The sequence below is a fragment of the Strigops habroptila genome, chromosome W, assembly GCF_004027225.2.
Source record: "Strigops habroptila isolate Jane chromosome W, bStrHab1.2.pri, whole genome shotgun sequence".
Lineage (NCBI taxonomy): Eukaryota > Metazoa > Chordata > Aves > Psittaciformes > Psittacidae > Strigops > Strigops habroptila.
Genome location: NC_044301.2, coordinates 2,287,369 through 2,312,492, shown reverse-complemented (window position 1 = coordinate 2,312,492; position 25,124 = coordinate 2,287,369). Strand labels below are relative to the sequence as shown.

General features: G+C 45.1%; 1 protein-coding gene across 1 annotated transcript in view; it reads left to right on the top strand.

Moving 5' to 3' along the window:
- LOC115619206 (zinc finger protein 462-like) overlaps nucleotides 1–25,124 on the top strand; it is an 82,693-nt gene that overhangs the window by 576 nt on the left and 56,993 nt on the right. Inside the window, 6 exon segments of the mRNA XM_030511250.1 lie at nucleotides 245–2,794; nucleotides 2,797–4,988; nucleotides 4,990–5,679; nucleotides 7,104–7,268; nucleotides 8,693–8,796; nucleotides 23,589–23,707. Coding sequence (XP_030367110.1) covers nucleotides 245–2,794; nucleotides 2,797–4,988; nucleotides 4,990–5,679; nucleotides 7,104–7,268; nucleotides 8,693–8,796; nucleotides 23,589–23,707 — 5,820 coding nt within the window.

The following is a 25,124-nucleotide window of genomic DNA, read 5'->3' as shown; positions in this document are numbered from 1 at the left end:
AACCCCCCTGCCATGGGCAGGGACACCTCACACTAGACCATGTCGCCCAAGGCTCTGTCCAACCTGGCCTTATGTACCATCTGTTAGTTTTCTGACCATTCTTGTCTAATCGTAAATAAGTGAAGGAATCCTGGTGCGATTAACATGTTCAAGATGTGTGTGTATTCATATGCATACAGGGTAGATGGGGGGAAACTGTCTAATCTTACTTATTTACATATTTACTTTTTAATTCTTATTTTAGGGCAAAATACAACAACTCAGACGGGGACTCGAAGTTATTATAGCCAGAGACAAAGTTTTTATGGTCAACATATGTCTCCAAATCCTAAACCAACCAACAAGTATTTCCAGTGCAAATTCTGTGTCCGTTACTTCCGATCTAAAAACCTCCTCATAGAGCACACTCACAAAGTTCATGGAGCACAAGCTGGGGGGAGCTCAGTAGGGTCACATACCACTGGATCCTTAAATTACAACATGATCATGCATGAGGGGTTTGGCAAAGTTTTCTTTTGCCAGTTCTGCACCTACAAATCACCAAGGCATGCAAGGATTATTAAGCACCAGAAAATGTATCACAAAAACAATCTGAAGGAGAGTTTAACTCCTACTGCTACCTCTGCTGTATCTGAATTGACATCTGCCTTTGTGCCAGTGCAGGAACCCTGCAGGGAATTGCCTGCAGAGGTGGTAGAACAGAGCATTTTGGAGTCCATGGTCAAGCCTCTAACAAAGTCCAGAGGCAACTTTTCCTGTGAATGGTGCAGTTACCAGACACCTCGAAGGGAGCGCTGGTATGACCATATGATGCAGAAGCACTGCAGTATGGTAAAAATACTGTCAAGTTTGAGGCAGGAAAAAGAGAGAACTAGTGTGCCTGATGTGCAGAATATGAGTGCCCAGAATGCCTCCCTAAACTCTAATTATACCTCTATGAATATGACAGGACATGATATGTTGAATGCTGATGTCTCAAACTTCAAAAGCTCTATGGGCAATTCCCTTATCAGGCCCAACTCTTCTATATCCTCTAAGTTTTCTTCTGTGTCTTATCCTCAAATGAAGTCTAAATTACCTCACAACTCGGGCATAGTTAATTTGTCTGACAGATCCCACTATGGTGTTGCTGACATGATAAATTCTTCTGCTGACTTGGAAACAAACAGTATGCTAAATGACTCCAGCTCAGACGAAGAACTAAATGAAGTGGACAGCGAGAATGGCTTGAACTCTGTGGACCACCAGACTTCAGGAATATCTGCAGAGCAACTGATGGGATCTGATGGCAACAAGCTGTTGGAAATGAAAGGGATTCCCTTTAAAAGATACATGAATATGTTCCAATGTCCTTTTTGCCCTTTCCTCACAATGCACCGCCGAAGCATCTCCCGTCACATTGAGAATATCCACCTGTCTGGGAAGACAACTGTATACAAATGCAATGAATGCCCTTTCACGTGCAAGAATTTGTTAAAGCTTGGAATGCATAGGCAATGTCATGCAGGTACAACATCAGACTGGGACACTGTGAATTCTCATAGTGGAAACATTGTCTCCTGTTTGAATGACATCATGATTTATTATGAAAGTGGAAATATAAATGGAAGGAAGTCAGCTGGGATGACAGAAACAGTGCAACAGCAGCAGTTGACTCGACCCCATTCACAGCATCCTTATAAGTGCACAGTGTGTAACTATTCTACCACTACTTTGAAAGGCCTCAGAGTTCATCAGCAACACAAGCACTCATTTTGTGACAACTTACCAAAATATGATGGACTGCCATCCAACATGCCACAAGAGAGCAAGGCAGATGCTCTCACCTCTGTCAGCACAGTGAAGAAAAGCCAGACCTCAATTCTTGGTCTCTCGGCTAAAAATAACTTTGTTGCTAAGGTCACTCAGAAGGTGTCAAATGACTGCCCTTTGGATCTCTCACCAGTGAAGAAAAGAACTAGAATTGATGAAATAGCAAGCAACTTGCAGAGCAAAATAAACCAAAACAAACAGCAAGAAGATGATGTGATTAATGTAGAGGATGATGAGGAAGAAGAGGAAGTTGAGGTAGAGATAGAAGTGGAATTAGACAGAGAAGAACAAACAGAACCAATGGTGGAGGTTTCTAGTTCTTATGCACCCCAGCAAATGTGGGGGAGAGAGACTAATGATTCCCAGAAGGATGCAAACTTCAAAAACATGCATTATGATTATAATTCTACTAATGGAGCAGAGATCGAGCTCACTTTATCTGAAGATGAGGAAGATTATTTTTCTTCCAGTAACATGAAAGATCAACAGAGCCATAATGCCTCTGTTCTGGGAAACCAGCCAAATACGTATGGCCCTGATCAGAACAATGAAAATGTGGAGATTAACAGCTCTGGCAGACTTTACTATTGTAAACACTGTGATTTCAGCAACAAATCTGCCAGGAGTGTTAGCACCCACTACCAGCGGATGCACCCCTACATAAAATTCAGCTTTAGGTATATCTTGGATCCCAACGATCACAGTGCAGTATACAGATGCCTTGAGTGTTATATTGACTATATGAACTTTGAAGACCTGAAGCAACACTATGGAGACCATCACCCTGAAGCTATGAATGTATTGAACTCTGATCACTCTGATCTGATCTACCGCTGTCACTTCTGTTCTTATACTAGCCCAAATGTTAGAAGCTTAATGCCACATTACCAAAGAATGCATCCAACGGTGAAAATTAACAATGCAATGATATTTTCAAGCTATGTTGTTGAGCAGCAAGAGGGGCTAAACACAGAGTCTCAGACACTGAGATCTTGAATTCTGCTCCCAAAACTATAGCAACCTCCACCCCTGTGGCTCATGGAACTACTGTGCCAGCAAGATTTAACACAAGTGCCACAAAGAGTTTTAGTTCTGAATGTGAAAATCAGAAGGCACCTTTGGTCAATTCTGTGGTTGTTTATGACTGTGATGTGTGCTCATTTGTAAACCCTAACATGCATTCAGTTCTGGTGCATTACCAGAAAAAACACCCTGAAGAAAAAGCATCATATTTCAGAATTCAGAAGACCATGCATATAGCATCTGTTGACAGGGGCTCTGCCCTGGCTCAAATGTCCTTTGAGATGGGCATGTCTGTCTCTTCAAAACTGTCCAACTTGGCTTCTCAACCTCCACCTCCCCCACCACTGCCTCCAGACCTTGCTCCTGACCTTTACTATTGTAAACACTGTTCATACAGCAACCGTTCAATTGTGGGAGTGCTTGTCCACTACCAGAAAAGGCATCCAGAAATAAAGGTCACTGCCAAGTACATCAGGCAGACACCTCCTACTGTGGCAATGATGAAGGCTGGGATTCAGAAACTGCCAGTGTCAGTGCAGAAGTTGAGACAGGGCAGTTCTGAGAGCTCTGTGAATCCCCTTGAGAACAAAATGTTCTTCTGCCAGCACTGCAATTATGGAAACCAGACTGTGAAAGGTGTGCTCATTCATTATCAAAAGAAGCATCATGATTTCAAAGCTAACGCAGATGTGATTAGGCAGCATACAGCCACCATTAGAAGCCTTCATGATCATAACCAGAAGAAATCATCTGGCAGCCTGCCTGCTCACACCTCTAGCACCGAACAGGACAAGACAAAGCTGAGAGCCCTCAAATGCAGGCAGTGTAGCTACACGTCACCTTACTTTTATGCATTGAGGAAGCATATTAAGACAGATCACCCAAATCTGAAGGCCATGGTCACATCCATTTTTAGATGGGCATTTTTGGATGGCTTGATAGAAGCTGGTTATCACTGTGAATGGTGCATTTATTCACATACAGAACCAAGTGGTTTGCTTGTGCATTACCAAAGGAGACATCCTGAACATTATGTTGACTATACATATATGGCAACTAAACTCTGGGCAGGTCCGGATCCTTCCCCTCCTACCCTAGTGATGCCAACAGATGCAAAGACCTATAAATGCAGAGACTGCATTTTTGAAGCATCTTCCATTAGGGATATTACTAATCACTACCAGGCTTTTCACCCTTGGGCTATGAATGGGGATGAATCTGTATTGTTAGATATCATTAAGGAGAAAGATGATGCTGAGAAAATTGGCACACAGCTTGATGAAATTAAGGCCAGAATTAATTCTGAAAACCAGGTAACATCACAGATGGACCAGGATGTGGAGGACCCCAGCCTTTCCCAGGTAAAAAATATTCAGCTGGCTTCTGCAAACCCTGCCATTTCCTCCACTCCATATCAGTGTACAGTTTGCCAGTCTGAGTACAATAACTTGCATGGCCTTCTGACACATTATGGCAAAAAGCATCCTGGCATGGAAGTGAAAGCTGCTGACTTTGCACAGGACATAGACATTAACCCAGGGGCTCTGTACAAGTGCAGACATTGCCCATACAATAACACACGCATTCATGGTGTCCTCACACATTATCAGAAACGGCACCCATCAATAAAGGTCACTGCTGAAGACTTTGTGCATGATGTGGAACAGTCGAATGACATCACCCAGAATGACATAGAAGAGACAAGTAGGATTTTCAAGCAAGGCTACGGTGCATGCCAGTGCAAACTATGCCCTTACACCCATGGCACACTGGAGAAGCTCAAAATTCATTATGAGAAATACCATAATCAGCCTGAATTTGATGGTTTTGCTCAGTCGCTGCCAAAGGTGTCTGCCTCAGTGGAGCCAGACATAGTAACTGAAATCAAAGCCTCCCCAGAAATTGCTGCTGGTGGTGTTGGAGAAGTCTCTATTTCAGCATCTCATTTCTCCAGTTCTCACTTAGTGTCTCACACAGTGTTCCAGTGTCAGCTCTGCAAATACTTCTGTTCTACCCGGAAGGGGATAGCCAGGCACTACCGCATCAAACATCATAACGTTCGGGCACAACCAGAAGGCAAGAACAACCTCTTCAAGTGTGCTTTGTGTTCCTACACCAACCCTATCCGCAAAGGGCTTGCAGCACACTACCAGAAAAAGGCATGACATTGATGCTTACTACACTCATTGTTTAGCAGCCTCCAGGACAGTAAGTGACAAACCCAATAAAGTGATCATTCCATCTCTTCCCAAAGATGACACTCCTCAGTTAAGCGAGGAGCTGAGGAGGGCTGTGGAAAAGAAGAAATGCTCACTTTGTTCCTTTCAATCTTTTAGCAAAAAAGGTATTGTGTCTCACTATATGAAGCGTCATCCTGGTGTTTTCCCTAAGAAGCAGCATGCAAGCAAGCTGGGGGGTTACTTCACTGCTGTGTATGCTGATAAAAATGAAAAGCCAACTCCAGCTGAGGAAAGGAATGACTTTGAAAAGCCTGATGTGGAGAATGAGGCTCAGGAAACTGAGTGGCTTCCCTTCAGATGCATAAAATGTTTTAAGCTGTCCTTCAGCACAGCAGAGCTGCTGTGCATGCATTATACTGATCACCACAGCAAGGATTTGAAGAGAGACTTTACCATACTGGGAAGTGGCACCTGCTCTCATAATGCTGTCTACCAGTGCAAGCACTGTGATGCTAAATTGTATAGCACAGCAGAGCTGACCTCACACTTGAAAAGTCACAATGAGGAATTCCAGAAGCATGCAAAATGTCAGGAGAGGAGGAAACAGCTTATGAGCAAGCAGAAATATGCAGATGGTGCTTTTACAGATTTCAAACAAGAGAAGGTAAGGATCTGTGTGTCTGGTCTCCTCTGCTTCCTCTCCCCAGGGAGAAAAACAAACCAAAAGCTGTTCTATACCCCAAGAGGCTCCTTATTACTAATACCCGCTTGCATGTTCTCTTTGACAGCCAAATGAACACAGGTTAATGAGCGACTCAGTGTGTCAATGGGCTCTAGAAGTCAGTTACATATTCTGCTTTAATTTCCTTCATTCATTCCAGGATTTTCCCTCTTTCTTCCTTCCTTCCACCTTTACAGATGGTTATCTGTATCTGACAGTTATTTATTCTTCTATTGCAGGGCTGCTGTTTGCTTTCTTATAGATTCTTTAGCAAATGTCCCATTCTACTGCTCATCAATGTGCCTTGAAATAATACACCAATTTCCTTCTCAAGCTTATCTATTTCAGTACTTCAAGCTTAGGGCAAGTATTCCTGTGAACAGAAGACCAAATTCTGCTACTCTTTTCTGTACCCTTCTTCCCATCTGGAGTACCTCTACTTGCTGTTAGAAGAGCATACAATTGGGTGGGGGGGAACTGTGAAAGAGCATGGCTTGGTCTTGTAAGTTAAAAATGAATGCTCTTATGGGGGACTGCTATTATGCAGAAACTCAGTTTTTCTTGTGCATGTCCTGTCCACCTATTTCGAGGGCTTTAATTTAAGTCAGCACAAATTGAGGTTGAAGTTTTGCACAATAGCATGTTGTAGTGGGTTGGCCTTGGATAGATGCCAGGTGCCCACCAAGCTACTCTATCACTCCTCCTCCTCAGCAGGACATAGGGAGAAGAAAATAAGATGGAAAAACCCCTCATGGGTCAAGATAAAAGCAGTTTAATAAAGCAAAAACAAAGGCCATGCACAGAAGCAAAGGAAAACAAAAGATTTATTCTCTACTTCCCATCAGCAGGCAATGTCCAGCCACTTCCCGGGAAGTAGGGCTTCAGTATGCTTGTCTGGAAGACAAACATCATAATAACAGATTCCCTCCCCCCCTTCCTCCTTTATCTTAGCTTTTATTTCTGAGCATACATCATATGGTATGGAATATCCCTTTGATCAGTTTGGGTCAGCTGTCCTGACTATTTCCCCTCCTGAGATCTTGCCCACCCCCAGCCTACTGGCCTTTGGGGGTGATGGGGGGGAAATGTTGGAGAGACAGCCTTTATGCTGTGGGAGCCCTGGTCAGCAGTAGCCAAAACACTGGGGTGTTATCAACACCTTTCTAGCTACCAATAAAAAGCATAGCACTATGAGAGCTGTTATGGGGAAAGTTACCTCCACCCCAGCCAGACCCGATACACATGTGTACACTAAATGCAATTTCCCTTAAGGTACAAAATCTGTTCCGGGTGTATTCCTAAAAGTGAGATATCAGAACCACGTTTCAATATTAGTATAACTGATTGATACTCATGTGCTTCAATAGGCTTTTGGACACTTGGAAGATACTTCAAAACTTAAGGAGAGGAAAGTAGTTGGCTACAAATGTAAATTTTGTGTGGAAATTCATCCAACACTTCGAGCCATCTGTAATCACCTCCGTAAGCATGTCCAGTATGGGAATGTTTCTTCTGTGTCAGCTACAATAAAGGTGAGAACAGCATTTTTTGTTTGATATTAAGGCCTAACTGAAAGCCCGTAGAGGGCTCCCATGGAGTCAAAAGGGTTTTGGATTGGATATTCTGAACAATTAAGTATGACATTCTAATCTAATTCTTCAGGTTTCTGCAGCACATTTTGTTTACTTTAAGATGTTTTGACTTTCTTCTGCTCTTCATCTGGGGCACAAAGCCTATTTAATGCTCATTTCTTATTTGCCACAAAGGAATTGCTATCACGGATGACTGAAAGGCTTGATTTATGAGCGGGAGCTTCTCCCTCAGCTGTTCTGGGCTATGTTTCTGCTTTCTTAGACCCTTAAAGTGTGGGGGTTTTTTTGGTTTGGTTTGGTTTTTTTTTTCTCTCTCCAACCCATATGCAAAAGTGAAATTATGGTGCTGCGAATACATTCAAATATCCAGCTGAACCAGGGGTCCAATTCAAGTGGTTAATTGTAAATGTGCTGCTGTTTCCTCTCTATGCAAGTGGAGACAACCTAGAATGTCTCTGAGGACAGGCTGTGCTCCACATCCGGCTTTACAGGATATCAGCAGGTGGAGTTCAGGTGCTGTAAGGTTGCAGGAACTGGTTATGCAGTTGTCCTCCTTTTCTTACTGCAGTGAGTACTCAGCAAAATCTCATTCTGCAGTCCTCAGAATGTGACCTAAAGCATGCCTATTTCATGACATCAACTGTGTGCTGTATAAAGTAGCTGAGTCCTTCAGAGTCTAAATGGTTCTACCTAAAAGCTTTCATTGTCCTTACACTGACCTTTCTTTAGTTTATCCAATACTACTGACAGAATGGGATGCTTCCCTTCTATCAAATGATTCCTGCTCTTTCCCTGCTTCTCGAGTTAAGTAGTAAAGTTTACGTGGGGTCACACCATCTTTTGAGCAAGTAGATACTAAACAGCAGGGAGCAAAAACTAAAATCCAAGACCCCAAAACCATGATTTAAATATACTTTTCAGTTTTAATATTGCTGCAAAATGTGTGCTATGCTAATTAACACTTAGGAAATGGACCAAGAGATGGGTTGCTTGTTTTTTAATGTATATACATACATATATAAAAAAGATGAGGCTCTCTTTATACAGAAAGTCTTTCATGTAATATGGTAGGGATACCTTTAGAAAGTGAATGCAATGTGAAACCTAGGTATTAAAATTAATACATAAGAGAGACGGAGGGGCAGAAGGGAGAGAGAATTGATGGCCTTGGGGGGGGGGTATGTGTTTTTTAGCAGGAAGCTGAAGATTCTTCAAGCACAAATTTGGAGGGTCTTGAGGACGCCAAAGACCCTGGCACTGTGGAACTTCTTACAGAAGCTGAATCTGGAGCATCCTTGGAAGATGAAACCAGGCCTGGGGGCTACCACTGCATCCAGTGTGACCAGGTTTTGATGTCTATGCAGGGTCTGCGATCTCATGAGAGGAGTCACTTGGCTCTGGCTATGTTTACCCGGGAAGACAAGTACAGCTGCCAGTATTGCTCCTTTGTCTCTGCTTTCAGGCACAAGTAAGTTATGGTTTGTTTTCAACAGAAGCACAGAATAGCATGACTGGTTTTTATGTTGGTTGACACTGAAGGAGAGCACACTTGATTTCAAACCACATTTTTATCTTTCTCAGGATTTAGGTATTTTCTATGCCCCCCCCAACTTTTTGCCATTGCCCACAACTATAAAAAGTCCCATTGTTATATCTTCTTAAATTCAAGTTCTCTTTTTGTTGTGTGTAAGGGAAATGCACACCAAGCAAAAGATGCCTACCACTTATGCAGTCCTGTCAAATGCATGAAATTAAAAAGCCATAAAGAGGAAAAAGTATTTTTCACTAGCCTTCCATGTAACTACCTTATTTTTAAATAGTACTGTGACTCTTTATTTGATAGAGATTTCATTTCTAGTGCTGAACAGTTTTCACAAACCAATTTTAAAGTTAGATTTTTTTTCTTATTTGTTATGCAATTTCAGTCTATGAACATAGTCTTCACATCAGTATGGTATACTTGAAATGGGTTGAGGAAATCACCCCTTATCTGATGTGACCCTTGGAAAATGCACGGTCATAATAAATAATCAAGTTCCTTGTGACTGACTTGTTTGCCTACAGCTAGGAAGCTTTAGAATTCTTTTAATCATATTTATTCATGGCTTACCACAAAGAAATTATGTTTATTGGATTATTTTTTTTACTGGCATCCTAGACTGACATGCATGTACATGTTTTCTGTAGTTTCTGGGGGGGGAGAACTGTCCCATCCCCCCATCCTGTATCTGTCCCCCTTCCCCCCAAAGAAGAGAAATCCAGGTACTTGTTTATCATAGACATTGATAGCACTGTCAGTGACACCTTTAAATTCTTTAAATTGGGTGAAGTTGTTACTGTTCTGTAATTAAAAGTATGTGGGAAAAAAAGCATGATATAAGAAATATTTATTAACAGTTGTGTTAGAAAAGCAGCATATCTGTCAGTATCACAGCATGGTTCCTATGTCGATGAGCAGCAGGAGATAATAGTCCAAGGGCCAGGCAGGCTTTGGCAGTCTCTTAATAACATCCTGGATCTGAGCTCCTGACAAAAAGCAAATCTTCCTGTACAGCAGGTCAGGTCTGCATCTCTCCTGCAGAAGGGAGTCTCCCACTGCTATCACTCACCACTTCCCCCTGGCGCTGTTGCATGGTTCAGGTGCAGCCAGCTCTGATGCTTGGACAGAGCTCCCAGCCCCTCATCTGCAACCAGATGCAGAACTATAGAACTTATTCTGCAGTTGCAGATCTGCTGGTGAATCAGGAGCTGTCCTCCCAGTGCCAGATATCACACAAGCTTCCAGCCTTTGCCATCTTGGTAGTCTCCATTTCCCAACCTGATAAAAACGGACACTGTCTGACCCTCCTTCAGTACAATTGGGAGTTTGGGCTCTTGTCTCTGCAGGATCTCTAAGAAGATCCTGTTAATCTTTTTCTCATTATCTCTGATGTTGTGCAGTTGTCTGACCTCCTACAGCTCCTTTAACTTGGTAATACAGCTCCTTAACCAGCGCACACTTCTTGTAGGTAAGGAGACAGTTTTCCTCTGCCTCATCCTCAGTGAGAAGCCTCAGACATTCCCTGAAGCTCCAGACAGAATAGACTAGACTAGAATAGTTCCGTTGGAAGGGACTTATAATGATCATCTAATCCAACTGCCTGACCACTTCAGGGCTGACCAAAAGTTAAAGCATACTATTAGCGCATTGTCCAAATGCCTTTTAAACACTGACAGGCTTGGGGCATTGACCACCGCTCTAGGAAGTTACTCCAGTGTTTGACTACCCTCTTGGTAAAGAAATGTTTCCTGATATCAAGTCTGAACCACCCCTGATGCAGCATTGAACCACTCCCACACATCCTATCACTGGATCCCAGGGAGAAGAGATCAGTACCTCCCTCTCCACTTCCCCTCCTCAGGAAGCTGCAGAGAGCAATGAGGTCACCCCTCAGCCTCCTTTTCTCCAAACTAGACAAGCCCAAAGTCTTTAGCCACTCCTCATAAGACATGCTTTCCTGCCCTTTCACCAGCTTTGTTGCCCTCCTGAATGCATTCAAGGACCTTCACATCCTTCTTAAATTGTGGGGTCCAGAAGAGTACTTAAGGTGAGGCTGCACCAAAGCTGAATACAGCAGGATCATCCCCTCTTTTGACTGGTTGGTTATGCTGTGCTTAATGCACCCCAGAATGTGGTTTTCCCTCTTGGCTTCTAGGGCACACTGCTGACTCTTATTGAGGCTGCTGTCAACCAGCACCCGCAGATCCCTTTCTGCAGGGCTGCTCTTGAGCCACTCCTAATCTATATTTGTGTCCAGCATTACTCCATCCCAGGTGCAGAATCCAGCATTTGGACTTGTTAAATTTCATGCCGCTGATGACTGTCCAATCTAGATCCCTCTGCAAGGCCTCTTGTCCCTCAAGAGAGTCAATAGCACCTCCCAGTTTGGTGTTGTGTTGTGATCACTGTTGTGACAACAATGACAGCCACATACAATCAGATCTCCCACAAGTCCTTCTCCATTCACAAATAGCAAGTCTAGGAGGGCATTTTTCCTAGTTGGCTCACTGAGTAGCTATGACAAGAAGTTCTCTCCTACAAACTTCAAGAATTTCCAAGATCTACTGGTCACAGCAGTATGGTATTCCCAGCTGATGTCTGGGAAGTTGAAATCTCCCATAAGGACTAGGGCTACCGATCCAGAGATTTCTCCTAATTGCCTATAGAATATCTTATTGGTACTTACATCCTGGCTGGGTGATTGGTAGTAGACACCCACTACAACATCTTTGTTTTCCACCCCCCAATCCTCACCCAGAGGCTCTCAACCACATCATCCCTAACTGTAAGGGCTGTACAGTCAAAACTCTCCCTCACGTACAGTGTGACAACTCCACCTCACCTGCCCTGCCTGTCCCTCCTGAATACCCTGTAGCCCTCCATCCCAGCACTCCAATTGTGGGACTCATTCCACCAAGTTTCACTAATACTAATGATATCATAGCTCTGGGAGCTGACCAACGCTTCCAGTTCATGCTGTTTGTTTCTCATACTGTGTGCATTGGTGTACAAGTATTTCAGATATGCTCCTAAACCCTCAGTGCTCCCTGGAACAGCATAAATGTTCCCACTAGCATTGCCACCTTCGGTCAATGCCATGCCAACCCTTGGCTGTACTAAGCTTGTTAGTCATCTGGTTACATCCCTGATTCTGGCCCCAGGGGGGCAGCAAACTTCCCTGAAAGGATGATCCAGTCTGTAAATGAGCATCTCCATTCTGCTCAGGAGAGTCACTGATGGTCACCGATGACCATAACTTGCCATTGTTTGTTCTCAGCACTGGCCTTAATGCAGGTCTTGATGTAAGGGGTTGGTTGATCTGGCCTTGATGAGAGTACTTGCACAGATTCCTCCTCTTCTATCTCATCATGTCCTTCATCTACCATACCCAGAGCCTCATACCTATTCTGTAAATATAGCTGAGAGGATAAGGAGGGGTTCCTCTTACAGCTCTATGCAGTAACTTCCTTGTAACATGGAAAGCTGCACCCTTCCTCAAAAGCTCTTTTAGTACAAGCTTCTGATGTGCCAGGGGTAGTTGTTCCAGTCAGTGCTGAGCTTGAGATATGCATTGTACACATTATGGTAATCTGTATTAGTTTCATGCCATTTTCTATCATCTATCTAAAATGTGGATTTTCTTTTTTTTATGAAATACTGACCACAAATGTTCAGCCTCTCTTATTTACGAGACATACTGGTACTCCAGAGAAATGGGGAAAATTTATCTTACCACACACTCCCTGTTACATTTATGATAATATTATGTTTCTATGCTGTAGCCCTGAAATGGGATATATGGTCTGGTTTTTGGTTTTGCTATCATCAGATCTTTGAATATGCATACTGTTCTTAGCACTGGTAAACAGGGATTTTCTTGGCTCAGGCTCTGTCAGTGTGAGCCTAAAGATCCTGTGAGACCCTCTGTAGTATGAGTGGCCAGAGTGGCCAGAGTAGACTCCATTTGATCTAGATTGATCTTGATATTCAGTAGAAAAAACCAGGACAATTTAGACCAATTAATGGGAAATCATAGAATCATAGAATCATAGAATCGTAAGGGTTGGAAAGGACCTTAAGATCATCTAGTTCCAACCCCCCTGCCATGGGCAGGGACACCTTGCCCTAAACCATGTGGCTCAAGGCTCTGTCCAACCTGGCCTTGAACACTGCCAGGGATGCTAAAGTATGCCTGGAACTATTAGGATGGTGGTTTGGGGGGATGATAAATACACCAACCCTCTCCAAACTTTTCCATACCTTCTTACTGTTTCACTGCTGCATATAATGGATATAAATACCTCAAAGGCAGGTGCCAAGAGGACGGTGCCAGACTCTTTTCAGTGGTGCCCAGTGACAGGATGTCATGGTTTAAGCTCAGATGGTAACTCAGAACCACGCAGCCGCTCACTCACTCCCTCCCTTCATCTCTACCTACCTCCCGGAGGGATGGGGAGGAGAAAGGAAAGAATGTAAATCCCAAAGGCATATTGCTTTTCACTTTCTGACAGTTTATTATATAGTGGGGCCTCTTCAGCACGCATCACCTCCTCCTCTGGTGACATTCCAAAATTTTGCCCTCTGGCCAGTCCATGATGACTTCTAGAATTCCTGGACAACTGGGATTTCCTTTTCGAGCTCTTTGTGTAATTAGTGTGGCCCACTTACTCCATGTAGCATTGGTTGCATGATGTGTAGAGGAGACCCTGCCTTTGAACATCTGGCCCAGCACAGGCAACCGGGGTGCCAGGAGGAGCTGTGCTTCAGTGCAAATCACTTCTGAAGCAGCTCAAACCCCTTCATAGGCTGCCAGTATCCTTTCTTCAGTTGGAGTATATCCGGCCTTGGATCTTCTGTATCCCCGACTCCAAAAGCTGAGGGGTTGACCTCGAGTCTCTCCTGGAGCTTTCTGCCAGAGGCTCCAGGTAGGACCATTCTCCCTGGCTGTGGTGTAAAGCACATTTTTCACATCTGGTCCAGTCTTGACTGGTCCAAGGGCTACTGCATGAACTATATCTCGTTTAATTTGTTTGAAGGCTTGTTGCTCAGGGCCCCATTTGAAATCCTTCTTCTTCCGGGTCACATGATAGAGAGGGCTTACAATCAGACTGTAATTTGGGATGTGCATTCTCCAGAACCCCACAACACCTAAGAAAGCTTGTGTTTCTTTCTTGTTAGTTGGTGGAGACATTGCTGTTATCTTGTTGATCACATCTGTGGGGATCTGGCAACATCTGTCTTGCCATTTTATTCCCCAAAATTGAATCTCCTGTGCAGGTTCCTTGACCTTACTCTGTTTTATGGCAAAAACAACCTTCAGAAGAATTTGGATTATTTTCCTCCCTTTCTCAAAAACTTCTTCCACTGTTTTGCCCCACACGATAATGTCATCGATGTACTGCAGGTGTTCTGGAGCTTGCCCCTGTTACAGTGCAGTCTGGATCAGTCCATGTCAGATGGTGGGGCTGTGTTTCCACCCCTGGGGCAGTCGATTCCAAGTGTACTGGAAGCCCCACCAAGTAAAAGCCAACTGTGGCCTGCATTCTGCTGCCAAAGGGATTGAGAAAAGTGCATTGGTGATATCACTTGTGGCATCCCACTTGGCTGCCTTTGACTCCAGTTCATATTGAAGTTCTAGCACGTCTGGTACGGCAGCACTCAATGGTGGTGTGACTTCATTCGGGCCACGATAGTCTACTGTTAGTCTCCACTCTCCGTTAGACTAGGCACTGGCCATATGGATCTGTTAAAGGGTGAGCGGGTCCTACTGATCACTCCTTGGCTCTCCAGTCTACAGGTCATCTTATGGATGGCAGTCAGGGAGTCTCGGTTGGTACGATATTGCCACCGGTGCACTGTTGTGGTTGCAATTGGCACTTGTTCAACCTTCAGCAACCCCACAAAAGAAGGATCCTCTGAGAGACCAGGCAAGGTGGACAGCTGCTGCATTTCCTCCATCTCCAAGGCAGCTATACCAAAAGCCCATCTATACCCTTTTGGGTCTTTGAAGTACCCTCTCCTGAGATAGTCTATGTCAAGGATGCATGGAGCCCCTGGGCCAGTCACAATGGGGTGCTTTTGCCACTTCCTCCCAGTCAGGCTGATTTCAGTCTCCAGTACAGTCAATTCTTGGGATCCTCCTGTCAGTCCAGATATACAAATGGGTTCCACCCCTTGATACCTTGATGGCATCAGGGTGCACTGTGCACCGGTATCTACTAGAGCCTTATGCTCCTGTGGGACTGATGTGCCAGGCCATCTGATCCACACAGTCCAGTAAACCCGATTGTCCCTCTCCTCCACCTGGCTGGAGGCAGGGCCCCTCTAATAGTGATCCTAATGGCCCTCTAATGGCTATCATAAGATTCTTCACTTAGGTCTTGTAGAAAGGGATTAGTATTCCTTATGACAGGAGCTGGAGTAAAATCAGCTCTTCCACTCCATCTGGGAAACTGCTCACCAAAGACTAGAGCAGCAACTTCCTTGGGAGGATCATCCTTGACCGTTTTTCTCCAATTCATGCACCCATTCCTCCAGAACTGAGGTAGGTTTTCCATCCCACTTTCTCATGGCTTCTCCATGATCCTGCAGATAAAACCATAGTGTGGCCCGCGGTGTGTACCTCCTAAATCTTCTCTCTTGGGCAGTAGGGCGCCTTCTGTTAATAGCTGAGATGTGGGTCTGTACACATGGGGAGCTGGATAGATCATCTCTCAATTGTTTGAACTCCTGGGACAATTTTTCTAGAGCTGAAATGATGGAAGGGGTGAGATTGTCTTCGAACTCTTGGAGTTGACGAGTCACTTCATCCACTGTTTGTGGTGCTACCTCACTCCAGGTCATTGATGCCAATGAGTGGGCATTTGATGATGACGCACTCCATGTAAGTTTCCGCCATATGGGTCATGTACATTCAACTTCATCTGAATCTACGGGTGCATTCCTGGCATCTGGCCTACAATAGGTCATCTCTAGAATGGCTGATTCTAGAAGTCACCTCTTCTTCTTCATCTTCCTCTGATTCCTGTAGTAATAACTGTTGTTCAGATGCCATTCCCTATAGTACATGCATTGGGTCTTCATCTTTCTGCACTGCAGGGGTTGCTCTTTGTGCCTCTCGTTTGCTTTTCCCCTTGCTTACAGGGGCAACTGATATTGGCATGGATTGGCCATTTGGTTTAGCTGCAGTGTCTATCACTGTGGTTGGAGTGGCTGCAGTGTCTGTCACTAGGGTTGGAGCAGCTGCACTGTCTGTCACTGGGGTTGGAGTGGCTGAAGTGTCTGTTGTGAGGCTTGGTGTAGCTGCTGTGCTTGGGGGTTGAGTAGCTGTGTTTGTCTGTTGCTTTGCCATCAGATCCAGAGACATCTTTTTCCTGCTCCTTACAAAGCAGGGCTCTGTAGGCATAGGCCAAGCCCCAGCACGTTGCCATGATTTGTCCCTCTGGTATTGCCAGGACAACAGCACACTTCATTTAAGTGTTTTACTAGTTTTTCCAGATTTTGCCCTTGTTCAGGGGTGAAGTCCAGTGGCCTAGATACTTGCCCATACGATCCCACACACCCTGCCACTCAAGACTGTCCAGCCTTGGGGAAAACCTCTTGGTGGTCCTCTTAGATCGTCCTTTATCCTTAGACAAGGGTCAAGCCTGACCCTGCTTAACTTTTAAGTTCAGACGAAATGGGGAGTTATCAGGGAGGTATGGCCATGGGTAAAATGCTGTATATGTAGTAACATGCTGATCCCCAGCAAAAGGAGCAGGCAGGTTTCAAGGGTATCCAACTGCCATCCAAAACCTTTAGAATTCTCAAATGCTGCTGTAAATAGCCTGGTGGGGGAGCAGAGGGTGTGAGGGAATGTCTTCTTTATCGGTTGACCCCCTGAGGAGGAAAAGAAGATGTGTAATTTCTTAAAATTCCATTATATGCCTCCCAAAGTATAGAGGTGATGACCACGCTGAGAACGCACGCCAGACCAGTTTCATGATCACTGATTCAATTGTATTACAAGTCATTATCACGAAGTACAGCGAAACGAGAACCTTAGCCCAGGCCTCAAAGCTGATAAACACAAAAACAGCAAATGCTGGCTGCAAGTAAGGTATGACATACTGAAACTCAGAGACTAAGCGCAACAACTCTGAGAGCAAATAAATCAACATTTTAACGAGTGACTATTAATCCCAAACAATGAAGGCTTATCACAAATATGATTAGACACACTCTGGTCAGATGTCTCATTATCTAAACCCTTCGAGCCCCACATGGGACGCCAAAAAGAACTGTCGTGGTTTAAGCCCAGCCGGTAACTCAGAACAACGCAGCCGCTCGCTCACTCCCCCCCCTTCCTCCCCTCCCAACAATAAAAAGAAAAAACAAAAATGAAACATAGGGAGGAAAATGTCTCCAGGCTCCCCAGATTCATCAAGTGTATAGCAGAGACACGAAAACTTCTTGTAAAATGATTCAAGGGTATTTTTGTTTCATCTGTGTAGCATGAGCAAAGACTGGATCATGATAAATTTATCCTCTTTGTTCTCATTACTTCCACAGCAGGTTTCCTCACAATGAATTTGACACATTCAAACCTTAAGGCCCTGTGTCAGTCACAGCTTCTTCCAGCCTGCCATGAGGTAAATGAAAGCAACTGTACATCATGGAAAAGGCAAAGGGCAATGGGCACAAATTACTCCTGGGGAGATTCCAACTGGACACAAGAGGAAAATTTTTCACGATGAGAGCAATCAGCCATTGGAATAATCTCCCCAGGGAAGTGGTGGATTCCCCAACACTGGACACTTTTAAGATTTGGCTGGTGTCCTGGGTTCAGCTATAGCAGTCATTTTTCTCCTTCTTAGTAGCTGGTGCAGTGCTGTGTTTTTTAACTTTCAGCCTGGGAACAACGCTGATAACACTGATGTTTTTAGTTGTTGCTAAGTAATGTTTATTCCAACCAAGGACTTTCTCAGTCTCATGCTTTGCCAGGGAGGAGGGGAAGCCGGGCGGAAGCAGAGACAGGACACCTGACCCAAACTAGCCAAAGGGGTATTCCATACCACAGCACGTCATGCCCAGTATATAAACCGGAGGGAGTTACCTGGAAGGCCCAGATCACTGCTCGGGTCGGGCTCGGTATCGGTCGGTGGGTGGTGAGCAATTGTATCCTCTCCCCTTGTTATTTCACTAATCATTATTATCATTGGTGGTAGCAGTAGTGGTTTTGTATTATACCTTAGTTGTGGGACTGCTCTTATCTCAACCCGTGGGAGTTACATTCTTCCGATTCTCCTCCCCATCCCTCCGGGAGCGGGGGGAGGAAGGGGGGAGTGAGCGAGCGGCTTTGTGGTTCTGAGTTACCGGCTGGGCTCAAACCACGACAACTGTACAGGGTGCTGGGCCATCTAGTCCAGGTCATGCTTTGCCTAGAAAGGCTGGACCAGATGATCCTTGAGTTCCCTTCCAACCTGGCATTCTATGAAGTGCGGGAAAGAAAATAATCTCACTTCACACCAAAATTTTATCCCCTAAAAGAAGTACACGGCACTCCTGCTCAAACATACTTGGACTTTTCATTAGGGACTGTAGTGATAGGACAAGGGGTAACGGGTTCAAACTTAAACAGGGGAAGTTTAGGTTAGATACAAGGAAGAAGTTCTTTACTGTGAGGGTGCTGAGGCACTGGAATGGGTTGCCCAAGGAAGTTGCGAATGCTCTATCCCTGGCAGTGTTCAAGGCCAGGTTGGACGGACTCTTGGGTGACATGGTTTAGTGCGAGGTGTCCCTGCCCATGGCAGGGGGGTTGGAACTAGATGATCTTAGGGTCCTTTCCAGCCCTACCTATTCTATGATTCTAGGAAATACACAGGCAGCCAGTGGTGGCTGGAGAGGCACTTTAGCCTGTGGGCAATCTATACTGGAGCAGGCACACAAGGCAGAAACTGTTATACATATCACCTCAACTTTCTGCACAACCCATTTCCTTATTAGAGGAATTTTGACAGACAGAGTGCAACTTGTGAACATAAAGGAAGATGATAGGCCTTTTTAGTCTAGAGAAGAGAAGACCGAGAGGGGATCTCATTAATGCATACAAGTTTCTCAAAGGTGGGTGCCAGGAGGATGGTGCCAGACTCTTTTCAGTGGTGCCCAGTGACAGGACGAGGAGCAATGGCCATAAACTGAAACACAACAAGTTTCACCTCAACATGAGGAAGAACTTCTTTACATTGAGGGTGGCAGAGCCCTGGAACAGGCTGCCCAGGAGGGTTGTGGATTTTCCCTCTCTGGAGACATTCAAAACCCGCCTGGACGCGTTCCTGTGTAACCTGCTCTGGGTGGCCCTGCCTTGGCAGGGGGGTTGGATTAGATAATCTCCAGAGGTCCCTTCCTACCCTAATGATTCTGTGATTCTCTGTGATTCTATGAAGATGAGACTGGGGAGGGGAGAGGACAGGTGTTTGTCTAATTGTCTTCTCTTAGTGCCCAAATCAGTGATGGGAAATTTGTGCTGGTTGGTGATAAATTAACGCAAGCAAAATTCCCCGACTTTAAACTGTTTTGCCCATGCCTGTAATTAGCAGAGAATGTGGGCAACACCAGAAACTGTCATGGGCTGGATGTGGAATAATTGGAATGATTTTGAGTCTCCAGGAGGAGCCTTAATTCTGCTATTGGGAATTTGTGGTGGTGTACTGTGGTGCGGGTGGTGGGCCTGTTATGTGTTTGCGGGTGAGTGCAAACACTGAATAGTTGGGAAAAGAAGGGTCGAAAGAGACCCAAGAAAATGGTGCTGGGGTGGGTACATGAATGGGAGGAGATGGGATGGTGCTTGCTTCAAGCCTATGTTCTAGTTGCCTGGAACCTGGACCACCTCCCAGTAGAGACTCCAAGAAAATTAGCTTGGGCCTTGCAGGGAGAAGAGGATATATTTAAAACACTAGGAGAGAGATGTGCTGCATTCTGTGAAGACATGCCAGAATATGTTGTAGGTAGGCTTCAAGCGGAGCTCCAAAAATATTTGCAATGGAGGTTGCGAATCAAGCTGACATTCTCTCCCGGAGTAATGGTTTGCTAATGGGGGCATTGTTTCCCAGAAAATGATCACTGAACTCAGAGCAAGATTAAGGCTGTGTGGGAAACTTACAGCCAACGCCCTCAGGAAACTACCTTGCAGTGGCCATGGAGGTGGGATACACCTCATGGCTCAGCAGAGCAAAGCTCTTGGCGGGGGGGGGGGGGGGGGTGGGGGGGGTCCTATGCCACTGGTAACACTACCCTATGTAATGGGGGTGGATTTGGGGATCGACTGATGGAGGGATATGTTAAGAAACGGTCGAATCTTGCTGATCCCAAAAAGAAGATATCCCTGTGGAGGGACTGGGAAGAAGGAGGTAATCAACTGCAGTTGCTTGGGTTGATGGAATGTGTTCACGAGGAAAAGGACCCCAGTAAGGCTGTGGCCACTGATACCCATCAGTGACACCGGTGGTGCCTCTGTGATAACATAGTTCAGAAAGGGTAAAAAACACTGCGCAGCAGCTGTGAGAGACAGAAGTGTGAAAAATGTGAAAGACCCCTGCAGACACCAAAGTCAGTGAAGGAGGAGAGGGAGGTGCTCCAGGTGCCAGAGCAGAGATGCCCCTGAACCCATGGTGAAGACCATGGTGAGGCAGGTTGTCCCCTTGCAGCTCATGGAGGTTCACACTGGAGCAGCCCACAGAGAGGCCCACACCACAGCAGGTGGATATGCCCTGAAGGAAGCCAACTGAAGTGCATCTACATTAATGCACGCAGCATGGGCAGCAAACGGGAGTTGGAAGCCACTGTGCAGTGGGAAAACAATGATGTAGTTGCAATCACAGAAACATCGTGGGATGACTCTCACAACTGGAGTGCTGCATTGGATGGCTATAAACGCTTCAGAAGCGATAGGCAGGGAAGGAGAGGCATAGGGATAGCCCCTGTATGTTGGGGAGAGTTTTGACTGTCTAGAGCTTAATGATGGTGATGATAGCGTTAAGTGTTTATGGGCAAGAATCGGGGGAAGGCCAACAAAGCAGATATCATGGTGTGAGGCTGTTATAGACCACCCAACCAGGATGAAGAGGCAGATGAAATATTCTATAAGCAGCTGGGAGAAGTCTCACAATCGCTAGCCCTTGTTCTCGTGGGGGACTTCAAATTGCCAGATGTCTGCTGGAAATACAATACAGTGGAGGCGAAAGAGTCTAGGAGGTTCCTGGAGTGTGTGGATGATAACTTCATGATGTCACCAAAATCCAGGAAATAAACTCTCCAACCAGAATGACAGGTTAGAAAGCCAACGTTACTTTATTGCAGTACTGGGTGCATGGGGGATCGCTCTGCCTATCATGCACACCGAGAAGAGACAGTTTACAGCTTATATATCTTCATTATATACGTATTCATCATCATTCCGCAAAATGCCCACCCAATTCTCGTTACTCATTGCATATGGTAATTTGGCTAGATAAGGCTGCAGTGCAGGCGCTGTGAATTTGAGGAGTGATCTCTGGGGGTCGTGGTGGTCGTTTAGGGAGAAATGCCCCTAGTAATTTTATCCTTTTATGGCAATCCGTTAGTTAAGGATATTGGAATGCGTGTTTAGTCTTGCCAATTAGCTACATGTTCTTCTTTGGGCTAATTTACGACCCCGAGAGGCTCCTCGAGTTGTTTTCTTTTGCAGCCGTTTACCTGTTTCTCAGGCCTTATCAACAGGAGGAAGGCCTACATTGGTTTGAGAGAAGACATCTGGTTCTCTTGTTGCATGCCTTTCTTATCTTGACAATCCTTGTAGCCTTGTCCATATCTGTGTTTCTATATACAGTGAAATGCTAGTTTAAGAATCCTTGCCGCCCTGTCTATGTCTAAGTCGCTATATACAGTGAAATACTAATATAATTCGGTATCACTGACACAGCTGGTGAGTGAGTCAACAAGGGAAGGTGCCCTGCTGGATCTGTTGTTTGCGAACAGAGAAGGACTTGTGGGTGATGCGATGGTTGGAGGCCATCTTGGGCACAGCGATCACAAAATTAGGTTTTGATCCTCGGAGATGTAAGGAGGGGAGTTAGTAGAACTGCTACCTTGGACTTCCGGAGGGCAGACTTTGGCCTGTTTAGGGGCCTGCTTGACAGAGTCCCTTGGGAGGCAGTCCTGAAGGGCAAAGGATTCCAGGAAGGCTGGACAATCTTCAAGAAGGAAATCTTAGAAGCGCAGGAGCAGGCCATCTCCATGTGCCAAAAGACGAGCCATTGTGGAAGAAGACCAGCCTGGCTGAACAGAGAGCTTTGGCTGGAACTCAGGAAAAAAAGGAGAGCTTATGACCTTTGGAAGAAGGGGCAGGCAACTCAGGAGGACTACAAGGACGTCGTGAGGTTATGCAGGGAAAAAATTAGAAGGGCCAAAGCCCAACTAGAACTTAATCTGGCTACTGCCATAGAAGAGAATAAAAAATGTTCTTATAACTACTTTAACCAAAAGAATACTATCCTTGTACAACCTGTGAAACTAAGCTGGTGCAGGCTGCTTAAACAGCAAGTTGGGGTGCCACATGTCTGCCAGAGAGTTATGAAATCAAACTGTAAAAGGAGATAAATAAATAAGAGGAAGGGGGGGACGAAATCGAGTAAGGGGAGATGTAACCAGAGGCGGGACAGTCAGCACGTAGATTATACGCATCAGATAGATAGGTTGTAAACCTTGGAGTACCCAACCATTGGGGAAACAAGGGAGGGAACTTGGGGACAGGATGGGAAATAGAAATCAAAGTTCTGCTTTTGCTGTGTGCACCTACTTTCTAGGACACCTGCTTTTGCAAAAACATTAAATAAATAGCTGCTGCTTCACTGGCGTGTCTAACCGAGGCCTGCCTGAACCTGGAGGTCGTTTGTCACAATTTGGGGACTCGTCTGGGATCCATTGTCATCACTGGGGAGCATCCGCCTGTAAACAGGCTCAGACTACTCTTTATCACAAAGCTTTGATGTTCCCTAAGAAGAGTCTGTATTGAAATGTCTCCACCCTGATCTGAAGCCATGTAGATGGGTGATGAATTCTCACCCCCTTCAATGTCAGGTGTTCTGTTGCTCTAATTTCCCCTGCAGAAAAATAGCATCTGAAACTCTGCCACCTTTTACTCCTAAAAGTCATTGACTATAAACATCTTGCTGGTACCTTCCCCCCAGAGTGGGCTGTCTAATCTGTTTTGCTGCTGTAACCAAATGAAGGTTTCTTCAGTAGAGCTAGAAAAATATTTTCCTTTCCTTAGGAGGAGAAAAGGGGGCATATTTTCACAAAAACAGTTCACGGAAAAATCCTGTACTAATATTTTTATCATTCTGTTTGGGGGTTTCTTGTTTGGTTTTGGTTTTTCTTCAAATAACCTTTATCCTATAAATGACTCTCTTTTTAGTCTGGATTGTGTATAATTTAATTGAGAGTTATTTTTCCCTTTTTAGTTTATAAGTGGCTTGCATTCTGTGTGATAAAATTGGTCACAGATCTCTTTCTTCCTCAGATTATATTCTGCCTTGTTCTATAAGCAGACCTGTTGGATATAAAGAACCAGCATGAGAAGGATAGCTGAGCCTGGCCTGCTCTTTTTTAAAATTTGCTTTCGTTACTAGTTTTTGGCTTGCATTTGAAGGAGTAGCTAAAATGATTTCCTATTTTGTTTCCTTTTTTCTCTGTCTTTTGATCAGTCTGGATCTCCACACGCAGACTCATCATGGACACCATAAGTCATTCCGTTGCAAGGTCTGTCCATTCAAGTCCTCTTACAATAGCCACTTGAAAACCCATATACTCAAAGCTCATGCTGGTAAGTCAATCAGTTCCTTGCTTGCGCTCTCCCTTGTCCTCTCTTGATCTCTTTCGCTTGCTGTCAGGCACACATACTTGCTCTTGTGTGCTCCCTCTTGCTCAACCTTAGAGAGTCATGCTTGTTCTCACTCTCTCTCTCCCTTGTGGGCATTCACACATGCACTCCGCACTCTCTTGCATGATCACAAGCTCTTCTTGTGCAGTTTTGCACTCTCCCTCTCTCACGTGTGGTCATGTGCTCCCTCTCACTTTTGTGTCCCCCCCTCAATCAACTTTGTGCACGGTTGCATTCACTCTCTTTTCCTCCCTCCCTCACATGCAGTCACTCTCGCTCCCCCTCTCTATCTAGGTTGTGATCTCCCTCTCTCACATGTGGTCATGTGTGGTCTCTGTATTTGATGTGTTATCCTTCTCTCTTGCTTGCTCACTCTCTCATGATTGTGCTTGCACTCCTTTTTCATGTGCAGCTGTGCTCTCATGAGCTGCTTCTTGCTTGCTTCCTCTCACTCTCACAGTCATGTGCTCCCTGTTGCTCAACCTTATGCGTGGTCGTGCTCACTCTCCCACTCTAGGTTGTGCATGCCATTCCTCTCTTGGGTGTGATGGCACACTCCCTCACTTGTTTACAAATCCTCTATATCCGTGGCTCCATCTCTCACAGACCATTGCATGCTGTCCCTCATCCACAGTAATGTTTGCTCTCCCTCTCTGGGTCACGCCTGCCCTGTATCTCATGTGTGGCTGCGTATGGTCCCTTCCTCTCTCTGCTGCACTCTCTTGGGGGACATACTTGTTCTCCCTTTCTGTTGCTCCCTCCTGTGCTCTCTTGCATCTGATCACCTGCTCTACTTTTCTCTAAGTCGGGCCAGGTTTCTCTTGCTTGCGGTTTCTCCCTCTCACGTGTTCCCTCTAGCGGTCATGTGTTTGCTGTTGCTACTTTTACCTTCCTGTCTTGATCAAGGTCTTGTGCTCTCTTTCTCAGTCATTCACTCTGTTTCTTGAAGTCACATGCTCTCTACCAGTCACATCTTCTTCTCTCTGTCTCTAGCACGGTCATGCATTCTTTCTTTCTTTAGAACACAGTGTCTCAGTCTGTGTTGGTCTTTCTGTTGCTCTCAGTCTGGGACTGTTGCGTGCACTGGCTCATTCTGTCTTGTGTACACTGGGTCATGCTTTCTGGGTCACATGCATTTACCCACTCTAGGTCACATGTGCTCTTGCTCTTTCTTTGTGTTCTTGTCATGGTTTAAGCCCAGCCGGTAACTAAGTACCACACAGCCGCTTGCTCACTCCCCCCCTTCCCCCCTCCCCAGGCGGGATGGGGAGGAGAATCAAAAGAATGTAAAACCTGTGCATTGAGATAAGAACAGTTTAATAACTAAAATAAAGTACAATATACTACTACCACTAAGGTA